This window comes from Poromitra crassiceps (assembly GCF_964638095.1).
Source record: "Poromitra crassiceps genome assembly, chromosome: 2".
NCBI classification, from domain to species: Eukaryota; Metazoa; Chordata; class Actinopteri; order Beryciformes; family Melamphaidae; genus Poromitra; species Poromitra crassiceps.
The window spans coordinates 71,236,210-71,255,978 of record NC_139624.1 but is presented as its reverse complement, the minus strand read 5'-3'; the positions used below and the strand labels follow the sequence as shown (position 1 = coordinate 71,255,978).

The following is a 19,769-nucleotide window of genomic DNA, read 5'->3' as shown; positions in this document are numbered from 1 at the left end:
AATGAGATAATTAGGTGTTTCGGATCGTGAAGGTTAAGTCTTTTAGTTTGGGGCTCTTACCTCGGACAGGTAGGCCCGTAGGCTGGCGCCCAGGCTGTCGGTGGTACTTAGCCCAGGAGGGGTGAGCAGCGGTCGGGGGCGGGCGGGCTGACACGTGGGCGTCACCGGGCGGCTCCGCGACCTCCTGAACGTCACCTCCTTATGAGGAGCTCCACCAGGGGTCCCTGCGGCGGAGCGCGTCAACAAGCTATTGGGCGTCAGGGGCCTGCTGGGGGTTCTGGGGGTTTGAGTCCTGCTGCCGGGGTTGCTGGGAGACTGAGTCCGACCCATGACCAGCGACGCGGGCTTGGGGCTGAGCAGGGGGAGGCCCACGGCTCCGGGCTTGGCTGAGGCCTGGGGCCGGCTCAGATTCAGGGTGTTGGGGAGCGTCCTGTGGAACAGAGGCGTGAGCAGCAGACTACTGTGGGGATTGTTGGAGCTCCTGTTGGTCATCTTCCCTGCTTCTGCCAGCTTGGCCACTTCCTTCTCAACCTCTGGAGGGGGAAGAAACACAGCAGAGAGGGAGACAATCCAAGTCAGCATCCCTCCCGCTCTTAGACTTAGAACTTAATAGTCAACAGATGCATGCGTCCCCCCCAAAAAAGCAAGTTACTATTGTTTCCGAAATTCAACCTTTCTCCTATCTCAATCACACATTGAAATGAGAAGGTTCACATTGAGTTTAGATTACTGTATGCCACTATTCCCATAAAAGTCTCTATGGCTCCCAGACAACTCTTAAGCCTAGAACTGGACGAGCAGATAAAAGTGGAGGGAGATGTTATGCAGGCTCGGCTCTGAAGTTAGTATACATCCTATAGACAGAAGACAGATGATTCACAGACTTCATTTAAGACCGAAGTGGGTGAGACTGTTTTGATTTAATCCCTGTTCTGGGCAATGATGACAATATTTATAGAGCCTGTAAATTGTGGTGAATCCGGCTTCCTCCGTCAGAAAAGCTTCCAAGTTGATATTAGCGCAGTCTGTTTTTTTCCTCCTTTTCCCCCCTGTTCCCGAGAAAAACACATTTGTTTGCACCACTGGTAGTCTCGAAAACATTTCTGTTTGGGAAGAGAAGCGATGCAGCCAAAAACTCCTGCCTCATTTTTTCCATGTTTTTAGACCTTTTTTTTGCAGGATCTTGGCAATTGGGATTGAACAGAGCAGCCTGGCAGTTATCATCTGAGAGGGAGAACTTTAGAAAATGACTCACCAGAAGTGACTTTTCCTGGACAACTGTGTACGTGTGACGTTAAATAAATAACAAATACAAGCATTGCAAGTATTTCACAAACCTTGACTTCCTCTTTTTTTTCTCCTTTTTCTTTTTTGAGCAGCAAAATCCTTGCTTTCTCCAAAACAAACAACATTTTTCCATGCTAAAAATGTGAAACACATGCTCCTCCTCGCAGATCACTAGCCATTAAGTATGCAAAACAGACCTCTGCAATACTACTCTAAAATGCAGCTTTGGGACATGAAGCAGCTTTTCGCTTGAAAACTATTCCAGGCTGTTTGGTATACGCCGTCCTTCCGGGAGACCCAATGCGTTTAATTCGTTGACATGCATAATTAGATTTCTGTTTCTGTGCCTAATCAGGCCTGATTGTGGGGAGGTCAAACCTTTACAGCGAGATGCTACGCAGAGCACACACAGCACAGCGCCTTGCCCCCATGTGTTCAATAACCTGCAAGTGTACTGCGTGACATTGTGTCTGCGTTGCTTTAACCTTCAGTACACCCTACATGTGTTACTTCTCTAAAGCAGCAGAGGAGGAGGAGGAGGAGGGGGTGGAACCAAGGTCCAGGGGTGGGATGGCTACAGCCAGGACTTTCTTGGTCCGGTTCTGACTTAACTCTGTGGGGGGTGCTGCTGCTGCTGCTGGGGCATAAGATGACATCAGCAGCTTGTGGCAGGACTGCAGTATGTACTATGACAATAAGCCAAGAGAATGCTGTGTTATTAGGTTGCTAGGTTGTATATACACAGCTAAGACGGTGACCAAACCCCCCCCACTACTTTCTGCACCCGGAGAGATAAGTATCTCTGCGTGGGTTTTGCTGTGACGAAAGTACAAATAAATACTACACACAACAAGGATACTGCTATAAACTCCATAGCTTCCATCTGCGATGATTTTCCGGGTTGAAGCTCTTTACCCACCCACACCATTCCTACCATAACCATCATGACCGGTGTTTTTATTACATCGTAAACAGGATATGCTGATTAATAACCACGATATCTTATATAGCCTTATTTACCGATCTAATTATAAACAGCCCATTCTTGGTTTGAAAATCATGCTTCCTTTCCGTAAATGCTGGCTCCAGTCACGATTCTTATTGTAAACCAGTCGCTGGTTTCTTCCTCGCATTAATGAGTCTCCTATGACAACCAGCTGCGTGGAGATATTTCCGCGCCGACCGTGTTCGACACGGAAATTACTGTAGGCCATCTCGCAGACGCTGATATGAAATGACAGCTTTTGGAAAAATCAAAGAAGTTGCATAAAAATCCATATGGTTACGACGCTTTGATACGTTGTGATCCGATCGTTTCAGTAGGAACAGGAAGAAAGAGGACAGGCAGAGAAAATGAGACAGAGAGAGAGAGAGAGAGAGAGAGAGAGAGAGAGAGAAGAGGACAAGAAGAAACAGATCTAATCTATTATACAGTCTTTGATCAAGCAGCAATTGCACTTGGTGAGAGAGTACAGGGCCACAGCACGCTATACAACCATTCACAACTCATGCAATCTTTATTGGGTCCATCCTCTGAGAAGAAACGAAACTGCTAACGACTCGTCTCTTGTCTGGAGTACATCTGCAGTCACAGAACAAATAAGTAACTTAAAATAGTCGTCCTGTGATAGAACTGAGAGACTTCATTTGGACAATGGACTGATTTGTGACATTCGCAAACCATATTTTAATTAAATCGGTGGCATCTTTCTGTAATCACATTCTCTTACCAGTCATTTCTGCGTCTATTATGAAATCATGAAGATTCATTTGATCACAACAACAGGCGGACAAAGAGAAATTGCCCAACCACATAATTGGGGTAAGAAGATGAGATGAAAAGAGGCGCCCTGGCTCCTAACATGGAAAGTATTAGCAGCTAATAAAGGCATGAAAGCACCAAATTAGCTTGTTCAACAGCCTCATTTGAGCGCCTGGCGGGAGCTCTAGCTATAGCCTCTCTCTGCCTGAATATTCACTCACTCAGCGTCAAGCAACTCCAAATCAATACCATCTGAGGAGCAAGTGGGCGCCAAACATAAGTGTGTTGCTGTTAACACACGCAGTCCTCCCTTAGTGCCCCCTAAAGCACCAAGATGCTGTTGTGGTCTCTCTCTGTGCACTGTGATGCAAGTCAGAGAGTATTCAGTGCCAATATGTGCAGATAAGCTGAGGAGATCTTCACAGCTGCAGGACCAGAGTATTCAGTGCTAATGTGTGCAGATAAACTGAGGAGATCTTCACAGCTGCAGGACCAGAGTATTCAGTGCTAATGTGTGCAGATAAGCTGAGGAGATCTTCACAGCTGCAGGACCAGAGTATTCAGTGCTAATGTGTGCAGATAAGCTGAGGAGATCTTCACAGCTGCAGGACCAGAGTATTCAGATAAGCTGAGGATATCTTCACAGCTGCAGGACCAGAGTATTCAGTGCCAATGTGTGCAGATAAGCTGAGGGGATCTTCACAGGTGCAGGACCAGACTATTCAGATAAGCTGAGGAGATCTTCACAGCTGCAGGACCAGAGTATTCAGATAAGCTGAGGAGACCTTCACAGCTGCAGGACCAGAGTATTCAGTGCCAATATGTGCAGATAAGCTGAGGAGACCTTCACAGCTGCAGCACCAGAGTATTCAGTGCCAATATGTGCAGATAAGATGAGGGGATCTTCACAGCTGCAGGACCAGAGTATTCAGATAAGCTGAGGAGATCTTCACAGCTGCAGGACCAAAGTATTCAGATAAGCTGAGGAGATCTTCACAGCTGCAGGACCAGAGTATTCAGATAAGCTGAGGAGACCTTCACAGCTGCAGGACCAGAGTATTCAGTGCCAATTTGTGCAGATAAGTTGAGGAGGCTTGTGTTGTTTGAGGAGCTAATGCAACGGTGGCGCTGCGCACGTGGCGACCCGGCTGAGGGCAGCAGATGGTCCTTTGGAATCTGTACATAATGCAACAAATGTTTATGTATTGTATAATATTGAAGTCCGCCTTTATTACTTTAAAACTAGTAATAATGTATCTCAATTCTGAAGTGTGCCGTTATTACTAATCTCAAACTAGTAATGATGTTGTAATTATCCACTACTGTCTGATGTGAACCAAAGTGCCCTTCTGGGACATACGAATAAACTTGAACTTGAACTTGAACTTGAGACCTTCACAGCTCCAGGACCAGAGTATTCAGTGCCAATATGTGCAGATAAGGTGAGGAGACCTTCACAGCTGCAGGACCAGAGTATTCAGATAAGCTGAGGAGATATTCACAGCTGCAGGACCAGAGTGTTCAGATAAGCTGAGGAGATCTTCACAGCTGCAGGACCAGAGTATTCAGATAAGCTGAGGAGATCTTCACAGCTGCAGGACCAGAGTATTCAGATAAGCTGAGGAGATCTTCACAGCTGCAGGACCAGAGTATTCAGATAAACTGAGGAGATCTTCACATCTGCAGGACCAGAGTATTCAGATAAACTGAGGAGATCTTCACAGCTGGGACCAGAGTATACAGTGCCAATGTGTTCAGATAAGCTGAGGAGACCTTCACAGCTGGGACCACTGTGGGGTGACATTAATAGGTTCGCTAAGTGGAGCCAATATGCTTCACATAAGTGTGGAATGTGAAGGCGTAGACGAGGGCCTTGACACACAATGGTCCACCAAAGTGGGAGGAGGACACGCGTAAACAAACAAATGGGCGACACATGATGGCGAACGAACCGGGCGATGTTCTCTTTGGTCTCAGCTCCAGGCTTTGATCTGCTTCGTAATAAACGAGTACGTACTTGATCATCGTGACAGTAAAGGCAGCTTTCGGAGTCACCCAGACGTCACATAATATGTCAAAGAGAAGAAGAAGAAGAGAGGACGAGACTTGAAGCGCTCAGGAACAGCGACTGCATAATGTCACGCGGGCTAATCCCCACGCTGTCGTCACACACTGTCAGTTTCCCGCACGCTTCAGACTTCACACGCTGCAAAAGGAGTCGGGCAGCGCCGCAGTTATTAGACTGATTGAAGTTGTCAGAGCCGGAGTCATTAGATGAATTCCTGGCGTGCAGTAACTATTTTAATTACTTCTTCTATTTAGTCCCAACACATTCAAGCAGGAAGATCCGTTTTTAATTAACAAAAAATCTCTGGCCTAAAACAGTATAATCCTTGGCTAGACTCTCCCCCCATATCTACTCCTCAAACCCCTGTCTATTAAGTCCTAGTTCAAAGTGTGTGTGTGTGTGTGTGTGTGTGTGTGTGTGTGTGTATGTGTGTGTGTGTGTGTGTGTGTGTGTGTGTGTGTGTGTGTGTGTGTGCGTGCGTGTGTGTGTGTGTTTGCATATGTGCAGACTGGGTTACTCACACTATTCATCATTAAAGACACAAGACAACACAATACGCACACACACACGCACACGCACACACACACACACACACACACACACACACACACACACACACGGCCTACCGGCAAGGTGTTTGCCCATGTTCTCCAGCTCCTTGGAAAAGAGGGAGTCGCCCAGTAGCAGGCCTGTCTGGCCGATGGAGGAGCTCCCTCCTCTCACAGCCTTCAGATCAGCCTCCCAGACAGCCTGACGCTAGTTAGCAAAGGAGAATGAAAAAAAAAGAGACACACGTCACGTTAGAAGAAAGACTCGGGGTTAATCCTTTATATAATTTCCAGTTATTGCTGAAAATATCTGAGCCATATCTGCTAGGGGGGGGAAAAAGAGAGGGCAATTATTATTTTTATGGGCTTTAGAAAAACATGAGAAACCACAGTGAGCGTAGATGAAAGCGTGCAGCGCGGAGCACTCTCTGTTTAGTGAGCGCAGGGCAGTAGACTGTCAGCAGTGGTGGAGCGGACATTTTTGTCTAACTATCAATAAATCTATAGGAGTTGGGCACACTAGTCTGCTTGCTGGCACAGAGCCTGACAGCAGCAGATCCTGCAGCAGCAGTTAACGAACAGTAAATCAGACATCTTACATCGTTTCTTAAGCGCCGACTATATTGTTGTTATCATCATACAACAACAAAAAGAGGATAATTCGCCATGAAAGGACATTGGATTTTGTGAAGGCAGGCAGGGGGGCGGGGATCACTAAGGGTTTCTAGTTTGGGCAACTTTGCTCTCTACCTATTCCAAGCCTAGTATATTATTTGGAGAGGGACCCATTAGAAAGACTGGGGTTGCCAAGTCCTGTAATGGCAGCACGCCTAATCCCCCTATTTATCCCTTTTGATGGCACACAAGTGGACAGATGATCTGTTAAGCCAATGGACCCAAGTATGCATGAGCCTCTAGTGCAGGTGAGGAATCAAATGTGTAATCCCACCGCCTGTAATGTTGGTTTACACTAGATTAGTTATGATACCTCTGATGCCAACGCTGACATCATCTGATGTGCTGAGCGACCTACTGACAGACAGGCTGACGCAACGTGACAAAGTGCTGACACAGGCTACAGAGATGTTAAAAGATCCGATGATAGACGCACAGTCGTTCCAACAACATTTAAAAGACAAACCGCCGATATAACAGTCGACTCGTTTTTAGAGCACCCGGGATTCCAAGTGGTTTGACAAACACATTCAAAGAGGAAAAACAACAACTGAAATAATGAACAACTGGCTACCCACAAATCAATGGCGGAACGTGATTGCCAAGGTCTGTGGACTTGGTGCCTGTCAGTGACATGAGGTCATATTTTATTTTTATTTTTCTCTCTGTCATGTAATAACCCCAGCAGTGGACTTTTCCTTTCCCCATTGCTAAAAAACTGAATTGGCTGATTTCCACGATGAAGACAGGTAGAAAGTAACATAGTAATAATCACATCACATGGGTGAGCTGCTCTGCAGAGTATTATGGTAAACTTCAGACATCGTTGTGGCTAAAAAGACAGTTGAATTTGCTGTCCGTGTGACAGTTCTCTGCTGGGACAATAACATCTAAATTTACATTTGCATAAATGAAAGCAGAAATGATTTGGAGTGCGGTCGCGTGAGTCCCACAGTTAAACATGTGGGGCATTGCGCACGTTATGTTGAGTGTCCAGACATCATTAATTTAGTTGTCGTGAAGGGCTGGCTGTAAGCGCCACATCACTGCGGGCATTCCAAAACCAGCGTGGTGCATTCATGTCTACTTCTAGCTGCATGTTTTATTGTTGTCATTTAGTTATTCACTGACATTGTTTCCTACGTTCAAAATACTGCAGATATCCTATGAAAGTATTTGTGTTGAATATTGATGCGTACTCGAGACAGAATTTGTCTGGCAGATGATTGAAGCCATTGCAGTTTCCTCGATGTGTTGATGTATGATTAGGATATCCCACAGCCAAGTCTTGAATATTCATTTGAATAGCCATACTGTAGTCCACTACTTGAAGGGCATGGTTTTTGGTTATAGGGCCGGCAGTAGTCATATGGTCATATATTCGGTCATTTAGTGATGTTTTAACAAATTTCAATAATGAAGGCTACTTAGCAGCCAACGCCCAGTTCAGGTCATATCACAGTGCACGTCCCATTTCTTTGAGGTTGTATAACCCATTCATTGTTAGGCACGCCCCCTTTCATTCATGCTGTCTCCTCATCCATTCACAGTTTCCCACGCTGCTTCCCCTCATGTGGCAATAACCAATCAGCCCAAGCTATTCCTTTCCTGCTGAGCCAATGACCTAACCAGCGTAGTATATCAGAGTCCATGTTTTACTATGCTATGTGCTGCATACAGTATGTGCTATGTGTCATCCTCAGTTGCTGATCATCATCCCTGAAAGCAGTTGTTTTCGCCCCCACCTCCTCCCCTGACCACCACCAACGTCATGACCCCTGAAGAATTCCCTATGGGGGGATTTTCTATCCTATTCTTCACTGACGACGCCCTATCATCATCTCAGGAGGAGCGTCATCATATCATGGAGTCATACGGCAAAATTAATTTGTTGTATCATTAAAGCTTGTTAAACTTTCGACTAGTCTCTCATTATAATGTTTAGGCTGTGAGGTCTATAGAGACACTGCATGAAATAGGCCACGCCCATCACGGGGGAAATTGCTCCGTTCACTCCCATAGACCAGCGTCATTTTCCTTGAATTAAACATAGCTAAAAGCTGTTGTGTGGTGGGCTGCGCAGACAACAAATGTAGAAAATCGCCAGTTAAAGTTTTTTTGTACTCTCGTGCAAAACAAGGAAGCCATTGAGAATTGGCGAGAAGAAAAATGTGGATCTAGCTGTCAAGGAAGTAAGTTGGAGTGTTCATCTTCCGTATATATGATCTTTTTGTGCAACACGCAACCATGCACGCAACATAGGAGAACGCTAGGATTGGAGGGGGGGGTTTCTGTTTCCCCCCGTTTTGGGCGTGGTTTCTGAATGATGACGCGCTCCGCAGTGTCTCTATAGTAATCTATATGGCTGTACTGAGCAGCACCGCTGTGCCTCCAGTGCACAATAGTCTTAATAGGTTCTGGAACCTTCTCCCTCTGGCGTTAACAGTGACCCCTCAGTGTTCTGAGACCCGGGACGTCATCATTGACAAATTAAGCGGTGCATGAGGCGCTTTGTGGCAGTGAGACCACAACACCACAACCCATCCTTAAATAATGCCCCCGCCCCGCCCCCAACTTGATTTCTTCCTCTATGGTGGTAATCCAACAGCATGACCTCATCCTTGTCCTTTCTCTCCTCTCGGCTCTGAGAACATAGCAAACACATCTCAACTTTCTCAAATGCATTTTTTATTGTTGTTGTACTGTGAGTCATTACTCTGAGGACAAGCACTGAACCATGTCCATTAATCTAAATCACTTCTCGAAGACACACCTTTTTAGATAAGCATATCATTTATGATTGTATTGTTCATTTAAAGTGTAATAATTGAAACAGTTTCTGATGCTGTTTTAATACTGTATTTGTGCTGTAAAGTGCTTTGAGTTATTGAGAAAGCACTATATAAATGAAATACAATGTATTGTGTATTAACAGTATGATGATAGACTTAGAGTTAGTTTATTTGTCCCGGAAGGGAAATTCATTTTCACTCTCCTGTACATTACAGAATCCTTACAGCATCGTTATCGACACAAACTGATGATGATGATGATGATGATGATGATGATGATGATGATTCAGGCTTACTGCTACAGTTGGAGCAGCTATGTTGTCTTCTAGGTTGACTGGGTAAAACGTGTACAGTCACAGTGCTTTAAGTAAAGCCAGGCTTGTTACACAGCGCTCTGTCCATATGGAACTGCTCTTCTCAGAGAGGTCTACAGTGAACCATCTGCACTGCTGCAGCCCTCCAGCTCCTCTGTCCAGAGAGCGAGCGAGCGGCCCACGCCATAATCAAGACCATATATCCTGGAGACTACACACACTTGAGGCGAAGGGCCATCGGAGTCGGCGATACACTCCCGTGGCCAGACACACGGTCGGACAGGATATACCGCGTCTGCAAGCAATCCAGCTCTCCAGATAACATCCAAAAATAAACAGACATTACAATGAAAATATGACTGTTGTTGAATAAATGGTTGCTTTCGATTAGCAGGACGACGCTCTCTGTTGAGAGAGATGTGGACTGGTTTTCATCAACTGTCTCAGCATGGTGACTCCAGACTAGTCGAATTGGTTCTTCTGCCTTTAAGTTCATTCAGATCAATAATGATCAATATTCCAAGATGCTTGGTGGTGCATACAGTATACGGGACTTGAATGCACTTTTCTTCTTTTCTTATTCCCAATTGTACTTAGCCAATTCCCCGTGCTGTCCCAGTCGTTGCTCCACCTCCTCTGCCGATCTGCCTCCTCCGATACATGTGCAGTCGCCAGCCACTTCTTTTCACCTGACAGAGAGGAGTTTCACCAGCAAGGCGTAGCGCGTGGGAGGATCATGCTATTCCTCCCCAGTTCCCATCCCCCGAACACATGCCCCCCAACCGACCGGAGGAGGCGCTAGTGCAGCGACCGGGACTCATACCCCACCGGCTTTCCACCCGCAGACACGGCCAATTATGTCTCTAGGAACCTCTGACCAACGTCCGACCAAGTTGGAAGTGCGGGGAATGGAACCCGGGTCTCCGCGGTGCGTTTACCTCTGTACACTACCCAGATGCCCCTTAATGACCTCCTGGTTGGGGAACAGGATGGCAGAGCTGATCATGTGCTTATGGCTTAAGACAGACATCATTGTTGATGCCAGATCTTCACACACAAAGTGACCTGGAACACCTCAACATACAGGACATTGCACAGCACAGCACAGCACAGTACAGTACAGTGTGCAGCTATATACCTGTACACATTCCACATACTGTATACAACAGCAAGGCCCTATGGAATAGCTCATCTCTCTAATACCCAGTGACAAGACACATTGGATTTGACTTCATCCCACAGTTGTACTAGCAAGACAGACTGAATGGATGTCAAGAGATTTCCTCCTGCACAAGCAGCCATTGTCCTTATCACAAATGATGTATGACCTGAACCCCAAATGTGTCAAACTGTTTGCTCTCCCTTTGTTTTGGACGCATGGATCAAAGTGTTTTAATCTATGCAGAGATGAGAAGCAAAGGCCTTTTCATCTCCCACAAATAAAGGGCTGTTCTAATTTTTGCTTTGACTTATGAGGATATTAATGTCAGTGGCACAAAACCCGAGTTGTATAATCCCCCTCCCACTACGACCAAACCAAAAGACCATCTCAAAATGAAAAAAGAAACGGGGGGGAAAAGCCTTTGGTGATGCTTCTGCCCAACTAACAAACATGCATCTCGTTTCTGGCTAAATTGAATCCATGTTGAGGAGAAAGAGAGAGAGAGACAGGGAGAGAGAGAGAGAGAGAGAGAGAGAGAGAGAGCGAGAGAGAGAGAGAGACAGATAGATAGAGAGAGAGACAGGGAGAGAGAGAGAGAGAGAGACACAGAGAGACAGGGAGAGAGAGAGAGAGAGAGAGAGAGAGACACACACAGATAGAGAGAGAGAGAGAGAGACACACACAGATAGATAGAGAGAGAGAGAGAGAGAGAGAGACACACAGATAGATAGAGAGAGAGAGAGAGAGAGAGAGAAAGAGGATGGGCGTCCAGAGTTAATTTCTTTACAGTATCCATGTGTGCAGGCAGCTATGCGTGTGTGGTCAACAGTAATGGCCGCCACAAACTGGGGTTCACTCCAAACTGTTAGGGCTGAACACGTACAGTCGCAGAGCCCCGGACACGGTCGGGCGCGCATCATTTTAGACTTTTACCTGGGCAACTTGTCACACGCGCTATGGAAAAATTGTGTGCTAATCTGTTCAGCTAATCTGTGTGTAATCACGGTTAGCATTGCATGTCTCCTGCTACAGCTGTTACAGGATGGGGGGGGGGGTTCGACTCCTGTCCTGACATATGCCCATGACAGCCGGGGGTCGACCCTTAGGAAGTAACACACACACACACACACACACACACACACACACACACACACACACACACACACACACACACACACACACACACACCACAATACAGACTTTTGGTCACACAAGGCGAGGCCTCGGGCCGTGCCCTGAAAACATTTGAGGAGATCCTCGATGCTTGCTCTCATGACATGGGGATGGATGGAATGAGAGAGAGAGAGAGAGAGAGAGAGAGAGAGAGAATGTGGAATGTGATGTCCAAGTATTTTCTATTGACATGCCTTTGATGGTTTTGACACGATGGTAGGAGCAGCTATTTGCTATTCATGTGACGGACAGTTCCCTTCCCATCTTGACGAGCGTTTCCTTCTGGTGTTGTGAAAGCTAGCGCTCTGTAACCAACACGCTATGCAGAACATGTGTGTGTCCTGTAGGCAGCTTTTCGCTGGAGCTAAACACTGCAGCAGCTGACTTCACTGATCAGCACACCTTCAGCCTCCCAGGCTCACTGGTGTGAAACCGTTTGCTTGTCTAAAGTATTTTGAAAGTGTGTTTTGTTCAAACGTTGCGTACAATGTTAGACAAGCGTTATGTACACTATTGCTTTGATGATTTCTGCAGAGGATGCAAACAATCAGAAAAAGCTGTCTGCTGTCTAGATGTTCTATCCCGTGGCGTCTGTTTACCCAGCTTATAACTGTAACAAATTCGACCGAGTAAAAATCAAGAGATATGTTTTCCAAACGGCACATTCAGCTGTTCTACCTCCTTGTATCGAGCGTATAGCCATGGGCATATGGGGATACGAGGTGCAACACTCAACTTTTAATGCGTTCCTGTTGTCTTGGCACCGAGCAGAACCAACCTAATGGACTTTTATGGACTGTACACAGCCAGGCTCGCAGGCCCCACCGGCCCAACCGCTGAGGCAGCACGGCCAAAAGCAAACAGGATATTGACAATAACACAATTAGACCTTGACTCAGGCTTTTCCTCCTGAGACGGACCAAAGACAGGTCTGATGACATACTGTCTATGCCTCAAACACACAAGAACAACTAACAACGGCCGCGCGGCGGCAACAGCTCATCGTTTTGTGTCAGGAATGATGAAAAACTACCAGGGGGAAAATGAGAGAGATGTTTGGAGGGAATTGCAAAGTTCAATCAGAGAGTAATCAAAGTCGCCAAATGTTTCGCATGCAATTCGCTCGACAGAGTAACAGTTACTGTATGGTGCGACGGCCAAGCATGCAGAGAGCGGGTGTCGAATAGCAGATAGATTGGAATTATTATCTTAAAGGTAAACACGGGCTACAGTTCAAAGAGTTCGCGTCAACAATCGAATGGGCGCAAGCGTTGTTCTACACACAAACTTACTTTAGCAAACCAACAAGCGTTTTCTCTTCAAACGGGATTAGCTGCTATATTTAACGGGGCTCTCAAAATCACTGCGCCACAACATAAATGTCTGGTTTCTTGGGTTCAAGGAAGACGGTTTGCTTGTGTTTGTTTGAGGCTTTGCAATGAGTTTTGGCAGAATTTAAAAAGGACATCAGTTTACATATTTGACGTGTAACACTGGTCTGATCTGCTCTGTTGCATGCAAGCGTATGCTTAGACGCACGCGCGTATTGGCTGCGTAGAGAGGCCAAAGTGGAACGTCACTTCCTGCTTCAGCACTGTACCAGAGATTTTCATCCGCCATTTATTTTCCCATAGACATTTCGTAAAATCCGTATAAAAAGGGTTTTACTTGTTCAAACCAAACAGTACAGATATATTTAGAAACAGGAGAGATCGCATAACATTTCACTGGGACCAAAACGTTAAAGAAAATGCGGGTTTAAAGAAAATATATTTTCTATGTTTTGTTTTGTTTTGGTCTGAGTGAAATGTTCTATGGTCTCTCCCGATTCTAAATATAGTTTGACCAAGTAAAACTCTTTTAATAAGCATTTTACAAAATGTCTATGTAGTGGGGCGGCTTAGCTAGAAATTTCATAAGGATTGTGCACTTTGTGAAAGAAGCACTAAACTTGGTACACATGTAGCCAAAGGCAATCAAAAAAGATTTGGATATGGAGCCATCATGAATTTTCAATCTGTCGCCCATGGCAACCATTTAATTCAAAATGGCCACCAAATAACCACAACAATTGAGCATTTTGTAATAAATGCACCAAATGTGGTACACATGTAGCTAAAGGCATTCCAAGATGATTTGGATATTGAGCCCTCATGGATTTTCAATATGTCACCCATGGCAACCTTTTTTTTTCAAAATGGCTGCCAGATAACCACAAATATGGAGCATTTTACGATTAAAACATCAAATTTGGGACCGATGTAGCCAAGGGCATTCCAAAATTATTTGAATAGAGTGGATGTCAAAACACAGCCAGGGCACACTGGTGACACCACTGCTGTGAAACTCAGCATGGGGTTCAATGTCAGCTAAATACACTATGCTTTAATGCTATACTTTCTGTATCCACTAGTTCACAGTAGGCTAGTAGTGTAGTTTAGTTTCCTAAATGCTATCTAATTTTAGCCCCAGATCTAGTTAATATTATGTATATTTAGATGTAGTTAGATAGCCGCACCTGAATTGACAGGATGTGCCAGCGCGGGAGAGCCGAGCCAAGGGTAATGGGGCTTTGCATGACTTTCATGTAGTTACCCGGATGGTGTACAGATCGCACAGGAATTAAATGGCATTGGATGAACGATCGGGCTAGGTGTAGGTCAATTTTCACATCCGAACCTAGTTGAATCCCATACATAGATGTGCCTCTATAAGAGAGAAACAAAAGACTTACTGCAAGAATCCAAGAAAATGTCAAAGAACTTCAAACTTGTGGAAGTCGATGGTCAAGGACCATCAACCTCTCGTGCAGACAAGACTGACTGGAAGCTCTGTGTTATCTGCCAAGAACACAAGGAAGAGGCATTAACATGTCCTTTGCAGTCCAAACGACAAGACAAGGGTAGTGGGTACAGATCACTTGCAGAGCATTTGATCCAGTTCAAAGAACTTCGCCAGCTCCCTTCAACATTCACACTTGAGAGACTAGATGAGGGCCAAGGTATTGAAGCAACAATGGTTGCAAACCAAGCTCGGTACCATAAAACATGTAGGCTCAAGTACAATGCAACCAAGCTCCAAAGAGCACAAAAGCGAGCACTGGGAACAGACAGTGAAAGTCCTGACCCACAGACAGAATACAAGCGCACAAGGTCCCAATCATCAAGCCCTTCTGAAATGAGACAAGACACCTGCTTCTTCTGCAGAGAGCCTGCTGGTCATGAAGACTTTTCTCAAGTTGAAACAATAGAATTTGACGATCGTGTGCGCACTGCGGCAGCCCTTGTTCAAGACACAGAACTAATTGGGCGTCTTAGTGTCGGGGACATGGTGGCCCTCGAAGCAAAGTATCACCTGAGGTGCCTCAATGGTCTGTACAATCGTGCACGACAGGCTAAACTCAAAAGTCCTAAGGATAATGGTAAGGGACAGGCAGAATCAGCCATTGCGTTTGCTGAACTGGTTCTTTACATAGATGAGACCAGGCAAGAAGAGGAGACAGCATCTGTCTTCAAGCTAGCTGAACTTGCACAGCTCTACAACTCAAGAATGGAGCAGCTTGGAGTAGAGGTTGATAGCAGAGTTCACACTACACGACTGAAGGAGAAGCTTCTTGCTGAGTTCCCTGATATGCAATCACACAGCAAGGGAAGAGACATCCTGCTAGCCTTTGAAGAAGACATTGGCACTGCTCTTGCCAAAGCCTGTGAGCAGGATAGCAACAAAGATGTTGTGCACATCGCACATGCTGCAAGAATTGTCCGCCAGCAGATATTTGGTGTGGCCAAGCCATTTCAAGGTTTCCCTGAAAGATGCCAAGAGGACTCTGTGCCACAACTGCTGCTTTCCCTGGTCAACATGATCCTAGAGGGACCCAGTATCAAAGACCAGATGGTAGAAACAGCATCTCCTGCAGCACTCACAATTGCTCAGTTGCTCAAATTCAACAGTGTCAAGAACAAGCGGGGACCAGGCACTACAGCCTCTGTCAGACACAGTACTTCACAGGAAACACCAATTCCTTTATACATAGGACTGATGCTGCATGCCCACACACGTAAAAAGGAACTGGTGGAGAGAATGGCAGACCTGGGTTTGAGCATATCCTATGATCGTGTTCTTCAGCTCTCAACTCAGATGGGGAACAATGTCTGCCAACAGTTTAAAAGAGATCAAGTGGTTTGCCCTCCAACATTGCGAAGCAACGTGTTTACTGCCGCTGCTGTTGACAATATTGACCATAACCCCAGTTCAACAACAGCTAAGGATTCTTTCCATGGCACAGCAATCTCTCTGATCCAGCTTCCCACCTTTGACTGTGAAGGGATTGACCGAAGCCTTCCTGGACTGGTTGGGCCTGTGGCAGGGTGTTCCAAAACCATTGACCGCTTGCCAGAGTATTACACAGAGGTGCCACCTGTCTCTAGCAATATCAAGGTGTCCCAGGTCCCAGAAACCAGGATTAAATCCCTTACCAGAGAAGGCATCAGCCAGCACAGAGTGGAAGAGTACCAGTGGTTGGAAAATGCAAGAGAGGTTGTTGAGAAACCCCCCACTCCTGATGATCATGTGATGAATGTCTCCTGGGCTGCATTTCATGCTAGCCGACAGCCACCAGGAATTTGTGCGACATCCACCACTGCTCTCCTTCCACTGTTTCAGGAAAGCGCTCACACCGTGGCCATGATCAAGCATTCACTTGATGTCACCTCTGCAGCCGTAGAACACCTGAATCCTGGCCAGAGTCCTGTGGTCACATTTGACCAACCACTGTTTGCCCTGGCAAAACAAATCCAGTTTAAGTGGCCAGAGAAATATGGTGAAGATAAGCTGGTGGTTATGTTTGGTGGTCTGCACATTGAGATGGCTGCACTGAAGATGCTGGGGAACTGGTTGCAGGGAAGTGGTTGGGTCGAAGCACTAGTGCAAGCAGACATCTCATCTCCAGGGACAGCTGACTCCTTCCTTAAAGCAGCCCATGTATCTCGCACCAGGAGAGCCCATCAAGTCACAGCAGCAGCTCTGAATGATCTGCAACACCGGGCGTATGACAACTACTGTCAGACACAAACAGATGGCGCTCCTCTGGAGTTTGAAGCGTGGTGCAGCCAGAGAGCAAAATTCATCCCACAGTTTCAGTACTGGTCCATTGTACTTGAGCTAGAGCTGCTCATGTTGGTCTTTGTACGATCACTGCGAGAGGCATCTTTTGCAATGTACCTTGATGCCCTAACGGAACTAGCCAAATGGTTCCATGCAATGGACCATACTCATTATGCTCGATGGATCCCAGTTCATCTGCGAGATATGGCAGAACTCCCACTGACACACCCAAGAATAAATCAAGAATTCAGGGCAGGCAACTTCACTGTACAGAAGACTACAAAGGTGTTTTCCTCCATAGCCATCGACCAGGCCCATGAGCAAATGAATGCCTGCATCAAAGGAGATGGTGGTGCAGTGGGCCTCACTGACAACCCTTCTGCACTGCTGCGCTGGATGATAGCAGGACCAGAAGTTGCCCGATCGGTAGAGGAGTTTGAGACAGGCTCCAAGAAACAGCGAAGACCAGGTGACACACGTCACCATGACCAAACAATGAGTGTCCAGGTCTCATTCATCAATGATGTCCGCTCTCTGGTTACTGCAATGGAACACCTCGGAAACCCCTTTGAAGAGGAAAGCAAGGACCTGATTGCACTCCACACAAAGGAAATAGCTGGGGCTACAGCTGTTGAGGCAGTGCGCAAGGTGAAGCAGACAGGAGAGCACCAGTTTGAAGCTTTCACCAAAGAATGCCTCATTGAAAGAACCAAGCCAGTGGATGATACCATACCAAGGAATAAGATAAAGGTGTTCAGTACTTCAACTGTGAGGAGAGTATCAAAGGACAAGCAGCAACTGGTCTCCCTCAAACAAGACATGGCGCTCTTTTCAAGGTTGTACATTGCCTGTCAGACCAGAGCTGGAAACCTTGAGGAGTTCTTTCGACACGAGAACCAACCCTGTCCCCCAGCACTGTCTGATGGGGGAGGTCTCCGCCTGGGGCAGAAGAGTGATCTTCTTTCATGCCTGGAGGATGTTCGTAGTCCATACTCTGACGGACCCACGGTTACCTGCACTGTAGGGCAGCCATCATCCAGATGCTTAAACCAACTTCTGTAAAGACTTTCGAAGAGTATGTCAGTGTGATCTTCATTCCATATCTGAACAGAAAACTTCTGAGTGTGTCCAGGCTTGATCTGGTGTGGGACCGCTACATACCCGAGTCTTTGAAAGGTGCTACAAGAGCAAAGCGTGGGAAAGGGGTGCAGATACGTGTGGTAGGCACGACAGCCATTCCCAGGAACTGGCACAACTTTCTCAGAGTGGACAGTAATAAGACTGAGTTGTTCTCCTTACTCTCAGATGCTCTGCTCAGGTGGTTTGTGCAGGAAGACAAACAGCTTGTTGTCACAGATGATGTGGAGGTCCTCAGCAAGCCACCACTCCCAGATCTGTCTTCAGTTACTCCATGCACACACGAGGAAGCTGATAGTCGCATGTTGTTACATGTGGCCCATGCAGCAAGAAATGGCCACCAGAAAATCATGATTCAAACAGTTGATACCGATGTTGTGGTACTGGCTGTGGCAGTGGCTCAGGGTCTACAGCCAGAAGATGAGCTTTGGTTGGCCTTTGGAACCGGGAAGAACTTCCGATACCTCGCAGCCCATGAGATTGCAGCAGGGCTGGGACCTGAAAAGGCACGTGCACTTCCGATGTTCCACGCATTGACGGGCTGCGACACTGTATCAAGCTTTGCTGGCCACGGGAAGAAGACAGGGTGGGCTGTCTGGGCTGTCTTTCCAGAGCTGACACATGCCCTGCTGACACTATCTTCTGCCCCAGATGACATACCACAGGAGGTAATGGCCACAATCGAGAGGTTTGTTATCCTTCTTTATGACCGAACCAGCACATGTCAAGAAATAGACAAAGCAAGAAAGAAGATGTTTGTGAAGAGGCACAATGTGCTCTCAATCCCTCCAACAAAAGCTGCCTTAGAGGAGCATGTAAAGAGAGCAGTGTATCAAGGAGGCCATGTGTGGGGTCAGATGCTGGTATCCACACCAAAACTACCTTCACCATGTGGATGGGGATGGTCACAGACATCCGAGGGGTACTATGAACCCTTCTGGACATGCCTACCAGATGCAGGCCATTCCAGCCCTGAACTTGTCTCTTGTAAATGCAAAAAGGGTTGTGTTAGGCAGTGCAAGTGCAAAAAAGCAGCATTAGACTGCACAGCTCTCTGTTACTGTGAAGGGGAGTGCTGAATAGATTTTCCTGTGATAACGTTAGATCCTAGGTTTGTCAAATCAATGTTATGACTTGTTTCGAGTATTGAGTTATGGTCTCTGAGCAATTCTGAATTTCCTGATTCAAGTTCTGAATCATAAAATATGATGTGAAACCAATATCATCCACATCACACTAATCTACACAATGTTTTATTGCAATTACTACTTTCATATTGTTATCTTTATCATTGCCGTTATCAAAAAAATAAAAAACGAAAAAAATGAAAAAATGAAAAACACAAAAAAATAATAAAATATAAAAAAATATATAGAAATACAAAAAATACATAAAAAAATACAAAAACAATAACATTGGGGGAGACAAAGACAGCCTCTACGTGGCCTCCCCTACAAGTAGCTTACAGGTCCAAAAGCCTAAAAAAGTGAAACTAATGTCTTTAACACAAATCACAATTGTTGTGGTCATTTAGCATTCATTTTGAAACAATAGTTGTCATTGGTGACACACTGAATATTTTTAGAATAACTTGGGCAACATGTGTACCAAATCTGGTGCTTTCGTCACAAAAAGCACAACGGTTTTGGTTACCTGGGCGGCCATTTTGAGGAAAAAAATGTGTGACATATTGAAAATCCATGGGGACCAAATGTTCAAATCATTTTGGAATGCCTTTAGCTACATGT

General features: G+C 45.9%; 1 protein-coding gene across 1 annotated transcript in view; it reads right to left on the bottom strand.

Annotated features, from left to right (window-relative positions):
• The window catches only part of cUnh8orf34 (chromosome Un C8orf34 homolog), a gene marked incomplete at both ends in the record, with an annotated part of 154,815 nt that overhangs the window by 20,834 nt on the left and 114,212 nt on the right, over nt 1-19,769 (bottom strand). The window contains 2 exons of the mRNA XM_083662925.1: nt 61-533; nt 5,744-5,873. Of these exons, the coding sequence (XP_083519051.1) occupies nt 61-533; nt 5,744-5,873 (603 nt within the window). The remainder of the gene's footprint in view (nt 1-60; nt 534-5,743; nt 5,874-19,769) is intronic.